The following is a 19,390-nucleotide window of genomic DNA, read 5'->3' as shown; positions in this document are numbered from 1 at the left end:
TTATACCCGCGTTTTCCGCGCCACGTGAGACTTCACTCGCGTACCGCGCACTCCACACTGCGCCTCTCAGGACCACCTCTCAGCTCTCCCCTACACGTACTGTAGCCAGTTATGATTTAATTATGGCAAACTTTAATATTATTAAACTTTTGCCCAGTCAATTTAGACCATCGTATATCAATTTATCTATCAGCTGCCGAGTCTTAAGAAACAGCTGCACACCACTTTCGATTCCTATGACTGTCTTATTATCTAAATATCATGCTCTTTGGATTAAAGCAATGGCTACGCTGTCCACATTATGTGTTTGTATAACATACCCTGGCCTTAAACGCACGAGCTCGTGGTTGTGACAGGCGTGCATGTGTGCGCGTACGCGGACTGTACACGGGTGTGACATTTCAGGGTAGCAAGGGCGAGAAGGGCGAACGAGGCTTCATGGTAAGAGTCCGGAGCGCCGTGAGTGCCGCGCTTGTACTCCTCGCTTAGTATCAGTGCCGCGGAGCCGGCGGGGCGAGTGGTCCGTGCCCCCGCTAGCCGTGCCACTCGTCCCATCGACAAACTCGCCTTGTGTCTCAACAAATAACTTGCTATATTCACAGTAAAATAATTTCATTCACTCAATATGACGATAAGTAAAAGACCGATCCAGAATCTAAGCAGGCAAGGCGAGATAATCCGCAGTGTATCGTTGTTATGCTTCCTGCAAGATGCAGACTAACTAACCGAGAGGCGGTGGCGACTGCACTCGCCTTCGCCTGTAGGTAGCCGCTTTACTTATTCGCAGCGAGCACGGAGGCACGCGCACTCTCGCCCCGCGTCGTCGTGTGCGCGTGCGCTCGTATGCCCCCGCCCGAGCTCGTCGCGTGGCTTACGTATACTTGTGCTGTCCGCTACATGTATTGGACTTTTTATATTATCATTTTTAAAACTGTACATAGTTATAATACTCCGGTTATTCAGAAGGTACTAAATTGGCTTAGCTTAGTACAATAGAAACATAATGAATGATTACAATACATAAAAAGTACCACCCGCATTCTGGATGACTGGTCGAGTCCCGCGTAGTTAAACTAATGTAATCAGTATCTACGAAGAGTATCATTCGTTAAAGACGCTTATTGCTGTTAACGGCAGTGGTAGTGGCAGCAAGAGGTCGCGAGTCCAGCCGAGCGGGCGGGAGCCTTGCTTCGAGTTGTGTGTGCTGGTAAAAGCTGGTAAAGGCTGGTAATGTAGCAGTTGTTGTATAGCATTGGTAATACCTGCGGACCGCAGGCGGCCGGAGTGTGGTCACACCGCGGCGATGCGCCGCGCACAAGCTAGCGTCTCGTGTGTGCTCGCCGACCATGTCCGCAGATATTGTCACAAGTAGTATTGAGCACCTATCTGATATACGGGAGAACACGGGAGAAAGGTCACATATTACTTAATTAAAACGGCTTCTTTCCGTAGCAATCGCAATACTATCGTAGTTTACAATACTTGTTTTACTCAACGATAGCTAAAAAGTTGAAGCTAAAAACCTTTTCCGAAATACAAGTCAACGTCTAGACGTTTCCGAGACAAAAGGTAGATATATTATCAACACCCCTGTACCACAATCGAGGCCTTGACCTATCCAAATATAGTTCAAATCCGTTCAACTGCATCTTTGTTTGCTTTTAACCAACATACAAAGAGTTTTGAAACAAGATATTATGAATCTCGTAAACAGATTAACCCTCAGCAATGGAACTATTGCGGCTTAACGAGCAGTCGTCCGGCGCGATATCAACACTTGCGAGTTGCGGCTCTAGAGCGAGTATGTCGACGATTCCTCGTCGTTTCTCCGTGCAGGCCGGTCTGAGTTGACGCGAGCTGCGTCACAGATAGAAGTAGGCTAAACTGGCTGGCTCGAATCCGCCATTCAGGATGAGTGACCCTAAACCGTTCGCGGAGAGTAAATTCGGTGCATATAGTTCAGCCTAGCTCGAGAGGAAGGAACACGTGTAGTTTAGAGCCTTTCTTCGGTCTGCATTGAGCAAGTGTAACTAAAGGCCGTTATAATTAATATTCTAATACAATCTATGCTTAGTATGGACTAACGTTGTATTGATTAAGCGTTGGATCGTGGAACTATTGTCAGTAACACACTAAATGCGAACTTCTCTATAGTGACTAATTATTATAATATTTTTGATGATGTGTTTCCAGGGGCCGATCGGGTTAGACGGACCTAAAGGCGACCCGGTGAGTAAAATGATTCGATCCGTAAGCTCGCTACCAACGAAATATTAATAACTATCTTTTATATCTTACTGCGATAGTCAGGAGGGTATTTAAAAATATAATTATTATAAGCTATGTTTGTATTAATAATTAATAATTTAATGTGTCGAGCAAGTTGCAACTATCTGGAGAAAAATGTGACGTTTCCTTGATGCTCCCCTTGGCGCCACGAATGTTGTATTAAATTTGAATAAAGTATAAAAAATTGCCTACATACATGAATGTTGATCAAACAGCTCACTTAATAAGGGCAGAATAAGTGTAGGTGGTAGTGATGATCATTACTTTTATTTTTTTTACAAAATAGTTAATGTTTTTACTCGAAAATATGATTAGTAGAACTTTATGTGGTAAACGATAGTATGAGAGTGTGACAGGCATGCGTGTGTCGCAGGGCCGGCCGGGGGACAAGGGCCAGAAGGGCGAGCACGGCAGCCCCGGCTTCGACGTATTCTCCGCAGTGAAGGTATGTACCGGTGTAGGATCTAGTCGGCCCGTACTGCACTGTGTACAGTCGCCGAGTGCGCCGCGCGACCCTTACTGATCGTGCTCCCGATGTCGTTGCAGGGCGTCAAACGATCAGTGGACAACTTTAAGATTAGTCCGTACACGAGCGCCGAGATCATAGCCGTCAAGGTACTCCGCCTAGAGACGGCCTCGTCGTCCGCACTCGCTTATTTCGTTTTGACCTTCTCGTATTGCAAACAATCTTTTGGCTTTATATGAACACAATATTTTGCGCTTATTAATTAGAAGTCGAAAGCGAGCGCTCATGGCGAACGGGAGCGGAGCGCTTGCGAGTGTTGTTCGTGTTGAGCTTAGTAGTGTGACGTGTGTGTGCGTGTATTGTTGTACTGATGTAGTTGTGTGCGTACGTAGGGGCTGCAGGCGGCCGGGCACAACATCTCCGCGCACTCCGTCATACAGCTGAAGGTGAGTGACGCTCGGCTCTGTGTCGCTTCACGCTTGTCGACGCACGCGCGCCGCCCTCGCAGCGCCTCCGCATCCGACACTCCACCGCGGACAAGCCCCTCGATAGCGCTAACATCTTGCGCTGCTTTACAATTTTATAGTTTATATATCATCTTTATGTTGTAAGTCTAAAAACGGTCTCATGCATGTATATTATGCTTGTCCTGCATACTTTAATTAGTAAAAGATCGTCAGACACGAGGATCAGCATCTTGTGAGCCATTTCGGGAACGCCGAGAATTATTTTTACACGCAGTAAGTACACGTGACACGCTTTGCCTCGGCTGACGGTGAAGCGGTGCAGGTTGTGTCCGCACCGCAGCCGAGTAAGGCGGAGAAAGTAGGGACACTGCTAACAAAATATACTGAATGGTAGGGCGAGCCAGGGGAACCAGGACCCCCGGGTCCGCCCGGCCCGCCAGGCGGTGAAGGAGTACCGGGTCGCGACGGACGCGTCGGGCCACCAGGGCCGGGGGGAGCGCCCGGGCCAGCCGGCGCGCCAGGACCCGCCGGCCCTCTCGGCCCGCCTGGACCAGTCGGATCCATCGGACACAAGGTGAGACAACAACACTTTCCAACCCAAAATATAAATTCTCTCAGAATGTATAAAAAATATAGGGTAACCTCTCGTGGGATTTTCAGGGTGACAAAGGCGACAAAGGAGAGCGAGGTTACACGACAACATTAAAAGGCGATGCGTTTCCCACCGGCATCATCGAGGGTCCCCCGGGCCCGCCAGGACCACCCGGTAAAGTCTCCCGCGCGCGCTTACTGTACCATACCCCCACGCTTGTTTGGTAGTGCGCTAGCGGTGCATGCGCGCTCTGTTCCTCTGTGGGCCCGACATCGACTCGTGAGCGTCACGCGCCAGCCTCGGCTTTTAATGGTGACGTGTCACGATGTTGGGCCGACATCGGACATGTAATTAGAGTAGATTTTGAACTAATTCCACCCCCGGGTCACTTTTGCACTTTTATTGATATCGATCGAGTAACTAGCTTAACCACCAACACGTAGTTAGTTAGCTTTTCTAACCGGCCACAATAACACCGAGCGCCCCGGGCGAAATTCGCTCAATTTGTGGGGCGGTAATGGCGACTAGCCGTCGGAGAGGCCGGCGCGACCGGCGTGTCCGATGCGTCGGGTCGGGCATGACACGTGTGGCGCGTGTGTGTTGAAGGGGCAGCGGGCGCGCGCGGCGAGCGCGGCGAGACAGGCGCGGCGGGGCCGCCCGGCCCGGCCGGCGACCGCGGCGCGCGCGGCAAGCGCGGCAAGCGGGTAACTACAAACATGACCACCATACCACCACTACCATCGCACGCTGCTCTGTGCTGCGCCGTGCGCGAGCTCGCTTCATTCACTCCAATCGCTCGTGTGTGTGATTCGGACGAGCGAAGCACGCGGGGCTGTATTTTGATATCTCTCTTGGGAATTTTTCCTTTCGACCGCTCTATATGTGGTCTGTCTTTTGTTGTTAATTGATAGGCATGCGCATGACGCTTCGCACGCTTGCATGACACCGACACGCGACACCTGACTCGGGACGTCGACGTTTGCGTCTCGTACTTATTGTAAGAGTACCGCGGCCGGCGCGGTGGTACAAACGACAACCGCCGCTTGCATCCCGGCAAACGTGATACGGCGCGGGTGCACGCCGACTATCAGAACGGCGCTGGACAGTACGGCACCAGGTCAGCGGGCATGTGCTGCCGGCACTCGAATAACTCGCCTCACGGCTGCCGGAGGCCGCCGGCGAGGAGGGTGCGGAGTGTTAGTAACAGCGCGTGGTGTTGCAGGTCGCGCCGGCGAGGCGGGGCCGCGCGGCCCTCCCGGACTCGCCGGCCCGATGGGGCCTGCCGGCGTGCCCGGCCCGCCTGGCAAGCCGGTCAGTAATGTCTCATTCCGCACTAATTAATAATTATTAATTGTCAATAAGTTTAAAGTTATAATCTTCTATATTAAAATGCAAACTGTGCTTACTTATAACTTGATTTTTCGCATTTCGTTAAAAACTATATTAAGCTATTCTATAATGTAATAATTTGAAAACCATTGGTGGACCTAATTAAATAAAAATTATGTCACCAGACGTCATGGAAACATGTATAACATAAAATATGTTGTATTTCACAGGGCGAACCGGGGCCGAAAGGCGTAAAAGGAGAATACGGCGACATGGGCTCACCTGGCATGCTGGGCGCGCCGGGGCTCCCGGGACCGCCCGGGTATCCCGGCCTCAAAGGCGACAAAGGCGATAAAGGCGACTCGGTGAGACGCGCAGCTCACACATGACACATATCTTGCCACCATAAATAATTTATCCCATTTAAGACTAGGATATTCAAATACAAGTTTAGGTGTAGGCACACCGCTCGACTATCATGCACTTAGTCATATTTTTTCTGTATCATGTATTAAAAAAATAAAATAAAAATGCTTTATTCATCACGTAGGCGAACATAGTTGCACTTATGAAAAGTCAAGGTACATGAGAACATTTAATTATTACTTAATTAGATTAGCTTATATAAATAAAGACAATCTATATTGAAAATAAAATAAATGAAAAATATACTTAGTAAACAAAGAGGCCAGCTCGGGCTGGCAGGGAAGAAGAAATAAAATGATGTATATATGTATTTTTGAATAAGCAATAAGGGAGAAACGCGTCGCGATCCTCACCGGTGAGGACAATAAAAGCCCTAACCTAGCTAACCTACCAGCCTTTCACTAACTACCTAAGCGATGACTACCCGCAGAAGAAAGGCAGAAAGAAACTCCGGGCTTTATTTTTTGTCATCAATTGTCCATTCTTTTATAATATTGTTATTAAATATATTTTTTTTTAATAAGTCCTTTCTATACAAAGTCTGATTAATTATATAAGCTAATACACGCACATCGCCGTAAAAGTGCGGAGAAAATCCACATAAAAGTATTTAGCAATAACTAAAAATTAACTAAAAAAAACAATAATACTAAAAAAATTATAAAAACTATGAAACGGTGTACAGCGTGCATACGCCTACATTTACAAACATAATATTTTCATTTCATATTTTGTCATAGATCTCGGTCAATAATCAAAATAAAATAAAATAAAAATGCTTTATTCATCACGTAGGTGAACATGGTTGCACTTATGATAAGTCAAGGTACATGAGAATATTCAATTATTACTTAATTAGATTAGCTTATATAAACAAAGACAATAAAATAAATGAAAAATATACTTGGTAAACAAAGAAGCCAGCTCGGGCTGGCAGGGAAGAAGAAATAAAATTATGTATGTATGTATTTTTAAATAAGCAATAAGGGAGAAACGCGTCGCGATCCTCACCGGTGAGGACAATAAAAGCCCTAACCTAGCTAACCTACCAGTCTTTCACTAACTACCTAAGCGATGACTACCCGAAGAAGAAAGGCAGAAAGAAACAGAATATAATTTAGATTATAAATTTTAAGGCTGATGCAACAAAATGATCGGTCGGTCGTCTATTATACATTGATAATTCAATGAGTCAATATAAAATAAAATATGTCACGGACATTTAAAACTGTTACCCAGTATAATGTCAAAACTGTAGAAAGGTACACATGAGACGTTTATGTAGTTAATTTCTAATATTGGCGTTAACATAGGGTTGGACAGGGTGTGCAGGACTATTTTTCCAAACCGTCTGATCATCGAGGTAAACCTTAACATTATAATACCCCTTTGACATTAACTCGCGCTTAATATGATATTATTTTCTCCACGTAATAGGACATTGAGAGTGTTTCTCTAAGCTAGAAACCTTGAAAGAACAATCAACAGCATATTTATTATACTACTGCCAGCTCTTCGTCTCTGGATTCTAGTCGGGCCAGACTACGGGTGAATGTTGCATGTGTTCTTGTCAACCCGCAGTTCTTAAACGATCGCATCATTACAAATGTAACGTAAAGTCTGTGTATACGTATGCAGTACGTAATAAGGTAGGTAGCCCAACGTAATCTGTCCCAGTACCAACAACACTATAGTATTATTGAGCGCACATCAGGCAGACTTAGTAGTAGTTAGTAGGGAGGGGAGCTTAAAAGCTTTGTGATCCTACCAGCTTATTTAGCGTGTTGATAATACTTACATTCAGATATAAGTCTTACCTGCCACATTGAACACACAAATATTTCAATACAGAAATATGCCTAGTATGCAAAATACCTTTACGGAACTGTGTAGTTAAATCGTTAGGTTTAATTGATAATATAGTAACGTTTCGCTTGTGGATTGTTCTCGGTGGCGGCGCGGCGGCGGTTCCCGACCAGAAGTACAGGAAGCTGAGAAGGAGGCAGGTAACTGTCTACTGTCACCTGTCACTACACTTACCTGCACCTGCACCAGCGCGCGCCTCGCTCGGCGCTCACGTCTGTCCGCCAACAAAACTCACATCGCTGGACATTGTGCTGAGTCGCAGGGCGGAGCGGGGCGGAGCGGGGCAGGCCAGGGCAGGGTTGTGTATTCTGTGAACTGTTAATCTTTATGCCCACTGTTGAACTTGCAGGGAGACGGCACCGGCTACGAGCTCTACGGACATGAAATAGTAAGTACTGCGCATTTTGTTACTCCTAGCTCTAACACTCGTGAGTATTTTATATAAGTGTATTAAGATTCGCGGCCATGTTAGCAGGATCTATAGTTAACAAGATAAACTGTGAAGTGCTAGGCAAATAAAACCTCACCTCGTTCTTTCATTAGAAATCGATGTATATTTTTTTATGCATTCCGTGCGCGTGAGTCCGTCGAAAATCCATCAAATCAGTCATACTCAAACTGTGGCCCGCTGGGTCTTTGTGATTGGCCCACATGGAGTTACAGGCAAAGATTTAAATTTCGCACCCATTACAAAATCATGTATTGTATAGCTAGCTGGCTTTAGTGGCTTTATTGTGACCATCTTTTCTTTTTTCAATAAATACATCGCCAACTTTGAATTATGTTTTTTTATTAACACTTAAATATTTTTGGGGCCCGCGCATCAAATCCGAATCGTGTTTGTGGCCCCATTGAAAAAAAGGTTGAGTATGGCTACATTAAATCATAGTAGTAGTAGTAATCATATCCTACATTATAGTCTAATTAAGTATATCCCAGAATTTTTTCCGGCATTGTTTGTGTTGACTTGGCGATAATGATTCACTGTTAGATGGGCTTCTCAATCGATTACTTCCCGCGACTACAAATAAAAATGTTTCTAATGGTATAATTACGCGCAAAGTACCTAGTCATTATTGCGCTCCTACACCAATCAGACACTAACACTGGTATGGTAAAGAACCTGGCCGTGTCTCGGTACCGGGCGGAGTCGAGCGGCAGACGGACACTAGGCAAGGACGGAGCTCCGGGTCACCACCCACACGAGCCCATAACAGAACAGGTAACGGTTTCAAACACTCGACACTCACTCCTGTTTTATAGTGAATATGACTGGTGCCGTGTACACTGCCCCATTGTGTCTGCGCGCATACGTCCACAATCGCCTACGATTGGTCCTGCTGCACAAGACATTCAACTTACTGTCTCATAATCCCCATAGTTTTCTAGATACGCAATTCTGCAGGTTTCTTGTGACGTGCTTATAAGATACAGATAGGTACAGATAAATAAACTGAAGTATGCATTAGTGATAAGTATTGATTGTTGAAATCGGGAGAATATAAAGTGGTATGTGTTGCAGATGATGGGCCCGCCGGGTGCTCCGGGGCCCGCGGGGCCGCCGGGAGTGGCCGGCCCACCCGGAATCAAGGGCGACAAGGGCGAGCCCGGCACGCGCGGCAAGGCGGTGCGTACCTCACCTACACAATACTGAACCGACTCAATACTCATCGACCGCTAGTGGGCTAGCCCAGCGGCTGCAACTTTTGCGATTGATGCTGCGGTGCGTGCTCTCTCACGCTGATCATCCGCTTCACACTAATGCAGTTCCCACTTAATATGTACGACTACTTCGATCGGGCGGTCAATCATTTAAACCCAATCATTAGGCTAAATTCGAAATTTCGACCGCGCGAAATGAAGACGGCCGCGTTCAGTTCTTACAGACCCAGAGGACATAACTCTGGCTATCCGCCTTAAGCACGAGCACAAAAAGCTCTTACACTCCACAAGACCGCAGTTCCGTCCTCGCCGCCGAGTACCTCGCCGCGTTCCCCGTCCCCCCGACCTTTCTGATAGTGCCGGCTCGCGTGCCGAAGACGATAACTTTGTTAGTTTGTAGGTCGCTTCACGTGCTTCGCGATCCCATAATCGTTGATGTCTCATCCTTTCCTAGTGATCGTCCTGAGCCGAGGTTCGTGACCCGAGTCGCCCTCAGCATTCTCACTTAATTTTTAAGGGTTTTGAGTGCCTAAAGCGCTCTCCTAAATAGGCCGTATAGACCGCAGCCTATGCGGCCTATTTACAAATCCAGGACTGATAAGTATATATACAATTTTACCAACTGATACAAAACGAGTATAGTACATAGCCGAGGTCACATTCCCCAATCCACCAGTGAAGCTGGTTGTTGTTGCTTGTAATCGGTATGAATTTTGTTACAGGGCGAGAGAGGCGAGAAGGGCGACGCGGGTCCCATGGGTTTGCCGGTGAGTGTCTCGCGAGTGTGGCGCGGGTGGCGCGGGTGACGCGGGTGACGCGCCCACTCCGCAGTGAGCAGTTCCCGTGTAACCCGCGCTGTTGTCCGGCAGGGTCCGGTGGGGCTGCCGGGCGAGCCGGGCCGGCCGGGCGAGGCGGGGCCGCGGGTGAGAGCCTCATGATCCGCGCCCTGGTCACTCCTGCTGCTAACCGACTAAACCGCTAACCGTAGTGTGCGAGGGCGAGGGCACCACGCTGTATGCACCTAACACTCAGTGGGAGCGGGCAGCGCCTGTAAATTGTATATATTTTGTATGTAATTCGCATAGCCTAAGTGAGACGTTACCGCGCCTAGAATAAGTGTTGCAGATCTGTATAAATATGATATTTTTTATTAAACTGGTTACAAACGTTGCGTGTGGACATCTAGAGCGGGCGCCGCAGCGCCGGGTGGACCGCTCGGTGCGGCGTCCTCGCCTGTTCGTTTGCGACGCGTGTGTAAGTAAGTGTAAGTATTCAACAGTCCGATTGTAAATATTAATGTCATGGTTTATATTATGTATTATGATAATATGATTGTATAAATCGTGTTTATCGTCCGGTTCCTCACTCGCATGTAAGCTAGTCGTAACGATATTTAAGTGTAGACATTAACAGTGAAAAATCATCGATCAGAGTGTTTATTTTTAAATGTAATCTTTCTATAAATACAATAAGAAAAGAGCGATACTTACTGTACGGGCAGAGCGGCCGCGACCTCCACGCTCGCAAGTAGCAAGTGCCGTCGGTTTACCAAATAACGATATTTTTTTAAAACCGACTCGAAAGGAAGAATGTTTTTCTATTCGTCGTATGGTTACCCCTAGACCGATTTAAATTATTCATTTTGAATTCAATCTCGGGAATTAGCTTGGGAATGGTCCCAATTTAATTTCACTGATATACGGCCATGAACTTACAAGATGGAGAGGAGAACTCCTCAAAATCAAATAGAATTTTAAAGATTATTTTTGAGTTGAATTGAATATAGCTTCAATATCAAAGATGTCGTAGTTTGACCGTGAATTTCTAAGTTTTGGGCTTGGGATTCCTCAAAATAAAAGAGTATGAGAATTTTTTTTTTTATTGTAATCATAAGACATTTTCTATAACTGCTGAAAAGCAAAAAATAATCACTTTTTAACAAAAGAAACACCGATTTCATGAACTACTACAACCCAAAAAATTATACAACTTTACGCACACAAGCAATATAATCTATTTTTCATTTTTTTATTTTATTTTTATTTTTAATATTGCTCGTGTGTGTCAAGTTTAAATATTTTTTGGATCGTAGTGGTTTTTGTTATTTTTATTATTATTTCTATCTTGGACCTAACCCGGTGTATAAGTCCTACTATGAACATTTCCTACATAAAAAGTAGCTTCCTTATATTAACTTTATCGAGGGCATGATCTATCTTAGTATCAAATTTTACACACTAGTCCATTGAAAAGTTACATTTGGGGTTGCGTTTTTTAGAGGACGCAATTTTAGTTTTTTGAAGTGTAGGGGGGGGTCAGTGTAAAGCTAAAACCAAGTTTGTGGGGTCGCCACCCTTGTCCCACGGCCGCCATCTTGAAAATAGGGGTTGAAATGGTTTTACTATGTATCTCTTAAACTATTTATCTGACAAAAAAAAATTATAAACATTTTTTGTTGCAAATTAAATTCTCTACAACTTTGGTCCAGTAACTTTTTGTCGTAGAACTATAAATAAAAAAATTAAAGCGAAAATGTTAAGAAATTAACAGCAGCATAAAATTCTGTTACAGAAAATGTATGGGTACGGTAGACGAGGTAACTATCACAAACTGATTGAATCATACATAAATAATAAATGCCAGTTTTCATTTAGTAACGCACTGTCAAAATGACCCTGTACATCTAAACCAAGAATCATTAAACATGGTGTACCTCAGGGCAGCATATTGGGTCCACTCCTGTTCCTAATATACTCGTACATTAATGACCTTCCTACAAATACAAAACATAAAACAGTTCTCTTTGCTGATGACTGCACAGCTATAGTCAATGACGTTTTACAAATAGACGCGTCATAGACTAACTAAAATGCACATAAAAATAGCGCAGTATTTACTAGTCACATACCTGTACAGGCCTAGCAGCTCGTATCGATACGGCCTTTGATACAGCCCGAGCGTCGACCGCCGTCACCATGACAGTTGAATAAAATGCATTTATTAGTAAAATAAGTTAAATAGTGTATACTTATTACTAACGTATGAAATTAAATGTTGTTTTCATTTACTGTTGGAGTATAATTTGTACATCGTCTAAGAACACAGGAAGGCATTTTATTTATAAAAATACAAAAAGTTAGTAAGTCGACTAGCCACGACAGCGGTTGGAGGTTGACTAAGTGAATGTCGGGCAATTACCTTGCTTTCGTTGCCATTATTGAGCTCGGACAACGTATCTATGTAATAAAAACATCTTAGGCTGTAGTGGAGTGCACTGTGTGTTATCAGAATGACATTCATACTAATCTCACTGAAATTATAATCTGGTTAAACAACAATAACCTAGTCATAAATTTATATACAACCAAAGTTATGCACTTCTAGCAGCGGCGTGTAAATTCGAATATTCGCATTGGATACGAAAATTGTAAAATAGAAGTAAAAAGTGCAAAGTTCCTGGGTATTACTCTGGACAATAAACTTACTTGAAAGGTCCACATCGAAGAAGTCTCTAAACGACTATGTAAAGCTTCATACTTACTCTCACAGCTGGACTTTACTAACGGTACTAGGGCATGGCATTGTTTTGGGGACAATCCACTCATAAGGAGCTTTTGTTTAGATTTCAAAAAACATGTATCAGGTCCACGTGTGGTCTTAAAATAACACATATACTGCTTCCCCTATTTTAAATCTTTAATAATATTACCTCTACCTGCCTTGTACTACATCTTAGAAACTCCATTATTTGTTAAGGCGATACCTCAAGGTCTATTTTCATGGATATTTCGGCCTTTAAAATTTAATATGACGAAATTTTAAAGGCAGAAATATCCATGATTATTAATTATTTTTACGTTTTTCTTTCAACTGCGAGAACTAATCACTAACTAGACGTGAATTTAAATTCTTGACTTGCCAATACTTGTTTAGTTACCCAGATTAAAGCCGAAACAAAATGTATGAAAATGGACCTTGAGGTATCGCCTTAAAAGTATATTTTTTTTAAAAAAGGTTGCCGGAGTATAGAATATATCTATCCAGTACGCACTCAATAATAAAACAAAATATTTAATATAAAACGTAAAACAGCTTTGATGAAAAAGAGTTTCTTTGATGAAATAAAAAATATGCCTTTGTTAAAATTTAAAAAGACATTATATAAAATATACCTAAATTGAGAAATGTTATTATAAATTCGACGAGTTCCTTAATGATCAGATAAACTATTAAATAATACTTAATGTAATTTTATATAATCTCATCGCGCTCGAAATGAGTTAAATTTTAATTATTAAATTATATTTGTACGCCTTAATGGCAAATCATAAAGCCCTACTTTATTTATTCAAGATCTGTGATTTTTTACACATACATGATTCTGATTCTGAAAGTTTTGATGTAGACCATGGAATTATTATGCACTATGTATATTTTGTTTCTCCGTGTTAGAGGCACTATGATCAATGACTATCGGGGTGTGATGGCCTTCAAAAATCATATCCACAAAATATGTACCTGTATTAAAAAAATAATTAAAGTGGGGTTGGCTCTCAGCCGTCTGGTTCCGCTAAGTAGGTACCGTCGTGGGAATGTTCAGCGTCCGGGGTTTGTCGGCCGCCGCAGTAAACGTCCTGTGTGCGAAGTGCGGTTAGCCACAATGGCCGCTCTGCCTCCGCTCACATCACTAACGTAGGCCTAAGCATATCCAGTGACTTGTGAATATAAATATTAATTGTAATTAAGATATGGTATAGCAGTAGCGCGTAAGAATTGTGTGCCCGCCCGTCGCAGCCGTCCGAGACACCGCGGCGCCGCGGAGCGACCCTTGATACCGATGTACAAATATACTGAACCCTAGGGTAACTACTTCACATACAAAATTCAACATTATTTTCAATTAAAAAGCTATTATCATCGTCCAACAGTCCGGCGTGCGCCCGCGCCGCTTCACGCTGTCATGACATAACATTAGATATCATATTGACGCATCGCGACAGATCGGCGCGAACGCACCTCGATGTTATCATTCTCTATATTCTCTTACTCACTCGACCTACTTATATTTATCTCTCTCTATCTATCTATTTATATAATTATCTCGCTCCATCTTTCGCGTCTGTGTACACGCCTTTATCGTATAAGCGTATAGCATAAGTGTTTAGTTTTTTTATGAAAATCAAAGTTGTCGTTTGTACCACACGCCATGAGAGCATAAAAATTGTTGTTAACAAATTATTTTGAAGGAAAATAAAAAAATTGCATGCTGTGCATATGAGTCTTTCTTTTCCTCTATCCGCGTCTATGCACTGTCCGAGAGCGTCCGGCCGGCCCGGCCCTGGCTCGGCCCTGGCCCGGCCCTGGCCCGGCAGCGCGTGCACGTGCATGGGCATCCTCTATGTAAATCGGCCAGCGTGCCGCGGCGCGCCGAAGGGCGAGAGCGGAGGTGCTCACACGTTGCTTGTTCCGCAGGGCCCGCCGGGACTGGACGGCATGAAGGTCAGTGTCCCCTTCCGTAAGGTAACCGGTTCGGAGACGAGTACTGTTGTCTGAGCGCAGCGTGTGCCCGCAGGGAGCGCAGGGCGAGCCGGGCACCAAGGGCGAGCGCGGCGACCCCGGCCTGCCAGTACGTCACCAGCTCCGCCGACGACGGCCGCAGCGCCACGCAGCGCCACTCCCCACCGCCGCACAACAATGCTCCTCCCTCCTCTACCCGCCCGCCTCACACATCGCCTCCTTCCGCCACTTCTTGTTCTCTGTCTTAAGGAATGTCGTTTATAAACTTACACTCTCTGCGTATATTTGTGCATGTGTGGCATGCATGGCTCGGGTGGACGCCGGAAGTCTCGGGGCGGACGCAACGTATCCTAAGAGGGCCGCGGCAGGGGAGCGGAGCTTTGTTGCGCGGCGGTGATCGGCCGCCGGTAACACGTTGTTAGCGGGCGGCATATTCCGATACAATACTGATCAAGAGTGACCGCTTGCAGGGCACCGACGGAATCCCCGGACAGGAGGTTGGTATCGGCACGTGGCGCCCCGGGGCGCCCGTGTTCAAAAAATCCTTGTGACGGTTGTGTGCCTTGACAGCTGGTAATTGATTGTTTTCACTCGGTAGGGGCCGAAAGGTGACAAAGGCTACAAGGGAGAACCCGTAAGTGTTGAAGTGTCACACAAAAACACATAGGTATTAAGTGTCTGTCTGTCAGTCTGCCAGTGGCGGGCCGGTGGCGCGTCGCTGGCGCCTCGACGCTGCGCTGTTCGCTCAACTAACAACGCATGCCGCACTAATGCCCTGCGCACTGCCTGAGCGCGCGCATTAAACTTACTCCTCGCTTTATACAGGGTCATTTGTATGGGTTTCCCATAATTATCATCACATTTTAATACATAACAGTACCCGGCTTGAAGACCGTTAAAGATGAAGAATCACGTGCTCATGAATGAGGGTGAACGGCTTCAAGCCCGGTAATACGAGAAGTGCATGCCGTTCACGAAGTGCTATCGTGTCGTGTCCTAATAGCGCGACTCGATGCTAGGAGAGGAATCATAGGAATGATAGCGCCTTTCACTGTACAGGGTCCCGTGGGCAAGCGAGGCCGCAAAGGCGACAAAGGCGACAAGGGCGATCAAGGAGTGCCCGGACTCGACGCGCCATGCCCGCTTGGCCCCGATGGTCTGCCGCTGCCGGGCTGTGGCTGGAGACCCACAAAGGTACGCATTATGCACACTCTTCATTGACTCACCTGCTACTAATATTAGTGTGGTGTAAAGTTAAATCTGGCTAACCTATAACGGGCGTATATGTTATGTGTGGGTGTGTGGGTGCATGAGGCTCGCGTAACCCGCTGGCCGGTGTTGCGACAGGAGTCGGTGCCGCTGTTGCCGCCGCGCGAGGAGCCTGGGCCGGGGCTAGGTGCGGCCGACGCCGACCACTCCGAGGAGGAGGGTGATGGTGACACCGCCGACGAGTACGAGGGCCGCGACGACGAGCTCGACGCGCCGCGCGACTACGACGACTACACGGACAACGCGCACCATGCGCACCACCACGACTAACCCCAGCACCCCTCCCTACATTCACTGCCAGCTCCAATCGTGGGGTTCGTGCATGCGCTCGACCCGACTACGGCCTTGTAAATACAACCATATAAATACTAACCGTGGTGTAAGGAGGGACCAGTAATGCGTGCACTAACCACATGACACATCTTACTCCTCGCTCCTCGCTCGCCGCCCGCCACTACCGACTCCCACTTACTGATTCCCACGTCCACTGTTCCCGTGCCAACTGCTGGGAAGTATTTGGATTTGTAAGTAAGCATGGTTTTCTTTCTGGTTTGCTTGAGTGAACACGCATGAAAAGTTTCACTTTTATTCCAATTTCTGTTCAGGTGTTGCCTCTTTGGCCTCGTAGTAATGTAATACTGTTTCTTAGCAGTTTCTTACCTTAAAAGTACTCAAACCTCTAATAGTCCCGTAAAGTATTTCGATCCTGATAAACAGTGGCGTGGGCGAAGCGGGCCCTTGCCCACGGCCTCGCACTTAAAGGGACCTTGCGAGGCCTCTGTACGTACATACTAACCTAAATAAAGACATATAAAATAAATAATATCTAAGTATTTGCTATACTCTGAGGGAACTACATTAGACGGGTGAGAACTGTAAAGTTATATACAAGGTGCGGCTTGCTTTCTATATTCTGAGTTCCTTTGTAGTACCTATTCGAAACTAGTGCGTATCGTATGTGAGGAGAGTAAGGAGACATTTGGATTGCTACCTATTGTAGGCGGTGGTATCGCTTACAGTCAGACGAGACACATGCTCATCTCGTCATTCAATTGCAATAGCAAAGAGAGTTTTTTTTTAATTTTACTTTATAATGTCGTTTTTAATGTGGCAATTCTATTAAACAGTAATAAAAAAATACGGATTTTACCTGACATTTTACTTTTGCAGTCCATGAAGAAACTAGCTGTAAGACGTGTAGATTGTAGACGCGTTGTAAATATGTTGGTGTACGCAGGAGGCGGTGCTGCAATGGGTGCGCAGGCGGCTGGACGTCGACAACGACCTGCCGCCATGAGCAGCCACTACGCGCCACCCTCCGCCACCGGCCGCCAGCCCCAAACGCCACGCCGCATGCACTAGCTCATACGAATCTAAGTTTATACAAATTACGTGCATAATTTTCATTTAAAAAGACTGTGCGACATTTCTTGTGTAAGTACTGCACGCGTGTCGGCTGGCATGGTGGGCGGCAGCACGGCGGCGGCGCGGCGGTGGCGCCTAACTGCCCGCGCTACAGCGCGTGGAGCGTCGCGCACCACTGGCACCTTGTAAATTTTCAGCCGAGTACAAAATGTATTGTGAATAACATTAAAGGACTGTACATATTGTTAAACACTAACGTTACATTATTATAATGCTAACCGCCGCCTGCGGCTGTCTTTATTTAATATTTACAACACAATGATACCAGATACAGTCGACACCGGTGCGGGGCGGGATACATTACACGATATTATGATAACAATAATAAATTATCGCGTAAAGTTAATTTATACAGTAGTGGTGTTAATGACAAACTTTACGTGTTATTAGTATGTAATAATGAAGTACCGTCTACAGAACACAGAACACAAGCCCCCAGTGGGTAGGGGGAATGCGGGGTAGTAAGGACGCGCAGGCGGCGGCGCAGCACCGACTGCGCTGTAAATATACGTTAGCTTCGTGGTCGTATGCAATATACGGGACGAAGCGCGCGCGGCTGTGCCTATCCCGCGACCAACACGCGACGACGACGTGACGTCGAAGTACCGGCGCGGTGACTATGCGACCGCGCACGCATTGTTCTGTATAGCTATAGTTTAAGCATATTAATATAATGATTTTTACGATACTAGAGCCATGTTTCATTTAATCCTACTCTAAATCCCCAACCACCATACTACACACTGAGGTAAATTTTAAAGGGAGCCTGGATGTAATTCTCGACGATACAAGAAAAATAATGCACTTGATTATATTTAAAAATATATATTCGTGCTAGCTGATAAGTTAATGATAACAGTGACCCACTGCAGAGGTGGATTAGGGTCGTATGGAACTTGGTGTGCGGGCGTGTCTTCCGCGCGGGTAAAGCTGGTGGTTCATTGAGAAAATGTCTCGATGTCTTATCTAAGATCAAAATGGCAATACCGTACAAAATCGAGCCGCTTGTAAGAAGTACGAATATTCGTACCGGACTCGAAATTGTTTCTTTCTTTACAAATAAACACGCTTAACTAATTCATGAACTTATTAATTCATTAATCTATAAGTTTGCTACAAAGGACAATGCCCAAAACCAGGCTATCTTTGCGTCAGTCATGCGTCTTAACCAAATAACCATGTAAAATCATAATTTTAATTATTACTTCATTTGTATTTATTTCAGTCATGAGCAAATAGGGGTTTTAAAGATATGAAAAAAGTTGTTTAATTGTTGCAGATCAAACACCGGATAATTTACTGCCAATATGGCGAATTGATACCAATTTATAACAAATTCCCTTTTAAATGGAATAAAAAAGTTTATATGCACAATAAATGTGGTTGTACTTGAAATCTATAATATATGGATTAAATATATTATTCATTAAACAAAAATATTGTTATAAAAAAAATATATTTTACTTAATAATTATGATCAAACTCCAAATAGCTGGTAAAAAGATAAAATATTAATCCTTCTAAAACAAACAAATGGCGACTTGTACTTGCATTGACAGAAATACTAAAGTCAGCTAAAACATGTCTGGACTTTATTTTTAATTAAATGAATATATGGGTACTGATTTTTATTACACTGGCAACTGAAATTAATGACATTTTGACACTTTAGATTTGTCTGAATGAAAATATTTTTGTGTTATTCTTATGTATTTTAATGTTGAGTCGAGAAATTCACTGTTTAGAAACAAGATGTATAGTGTGTGTTCCGAACTTTGAGACGGAAGGCTTTTAGTTAGCAACACAATGTCGTCTAGACCCAGGACTGTTAATCGAGACGGCATATCCCGGCGGTGTATTAACTGCACCATTGCGATGCCACAGCAACGATAAGTATATTTCTTAGACAAGCTATCCAGTTTGTAAGTTATGTAGATTATTATTAACCTACCCGCAATGTGGGAAAAATCTTGCAAAAACTAAAGAAAACAGTTTAACAATAATAATAATCTGAACATGTTTTCTCAACTTCTACATTATATTTTAGGTTTCAAGGCTGGAATTAATTTGTGCTGCCTGCTG

At 44.7% G+C, this 19,390-nt stretch overlaps 1 protein-coding gene across 1 annotated transcript; it reads left to right on the top strand.

Moving 5' to 3' along the window:
* Positions 1-315: 315 nt before the first annotated feature.
* Positions 316-17,999, top strand: LOC115451914 (collagen alpha chain CG42342; the record flags this gene model as incomplete). Its single annotated transcript, XM_037441044.1, has 20 exons — positions 316-441; positions 2,194-2,229; positions 2,663-2,734; positions 3,148-3,201; positions 3,617-3,796; positions 3,883-3,988; positions 5,037-5,125; positions 5,374-5,508; positions 7,549-7,575; positions 7,776-7,823; positions 8,958-9,062; positions 9,820-9,864; positions 9,967-10,020; positions 14,570-14,596; positions 14,670-14,723; positions 15,085-15,111; positions 15,213-15,248; positions 15,674-15,808; positions 15,962-16,407; positions 17,121-17,999. Coding segments are annotated over 19 exons (1,548 nt in total), but the record flags the coding sequence as incomplete, so codon positions are not given.
* Between the last annotated feature and the right edge of the window lie 1,391 nt (positions 18,000-19,390).

Source organism: Manduca sexta, chromosome 21 (assembly GCF_014839805.1).
Source record: "Manduca sexta isolate Smith_Timp_Sample1 chromosome 21, JHU_Msex_v1.0, whole genome shotgun sequence".
NCBI lineage: Eukaryota > Metazoa > Arthropoda > Insecta > Lepidoptera > Sphingidae > Manduca > Manduca sexta.
This window is presented reverse-complemented; position numbering and strand designations above follow the sequence as displayed.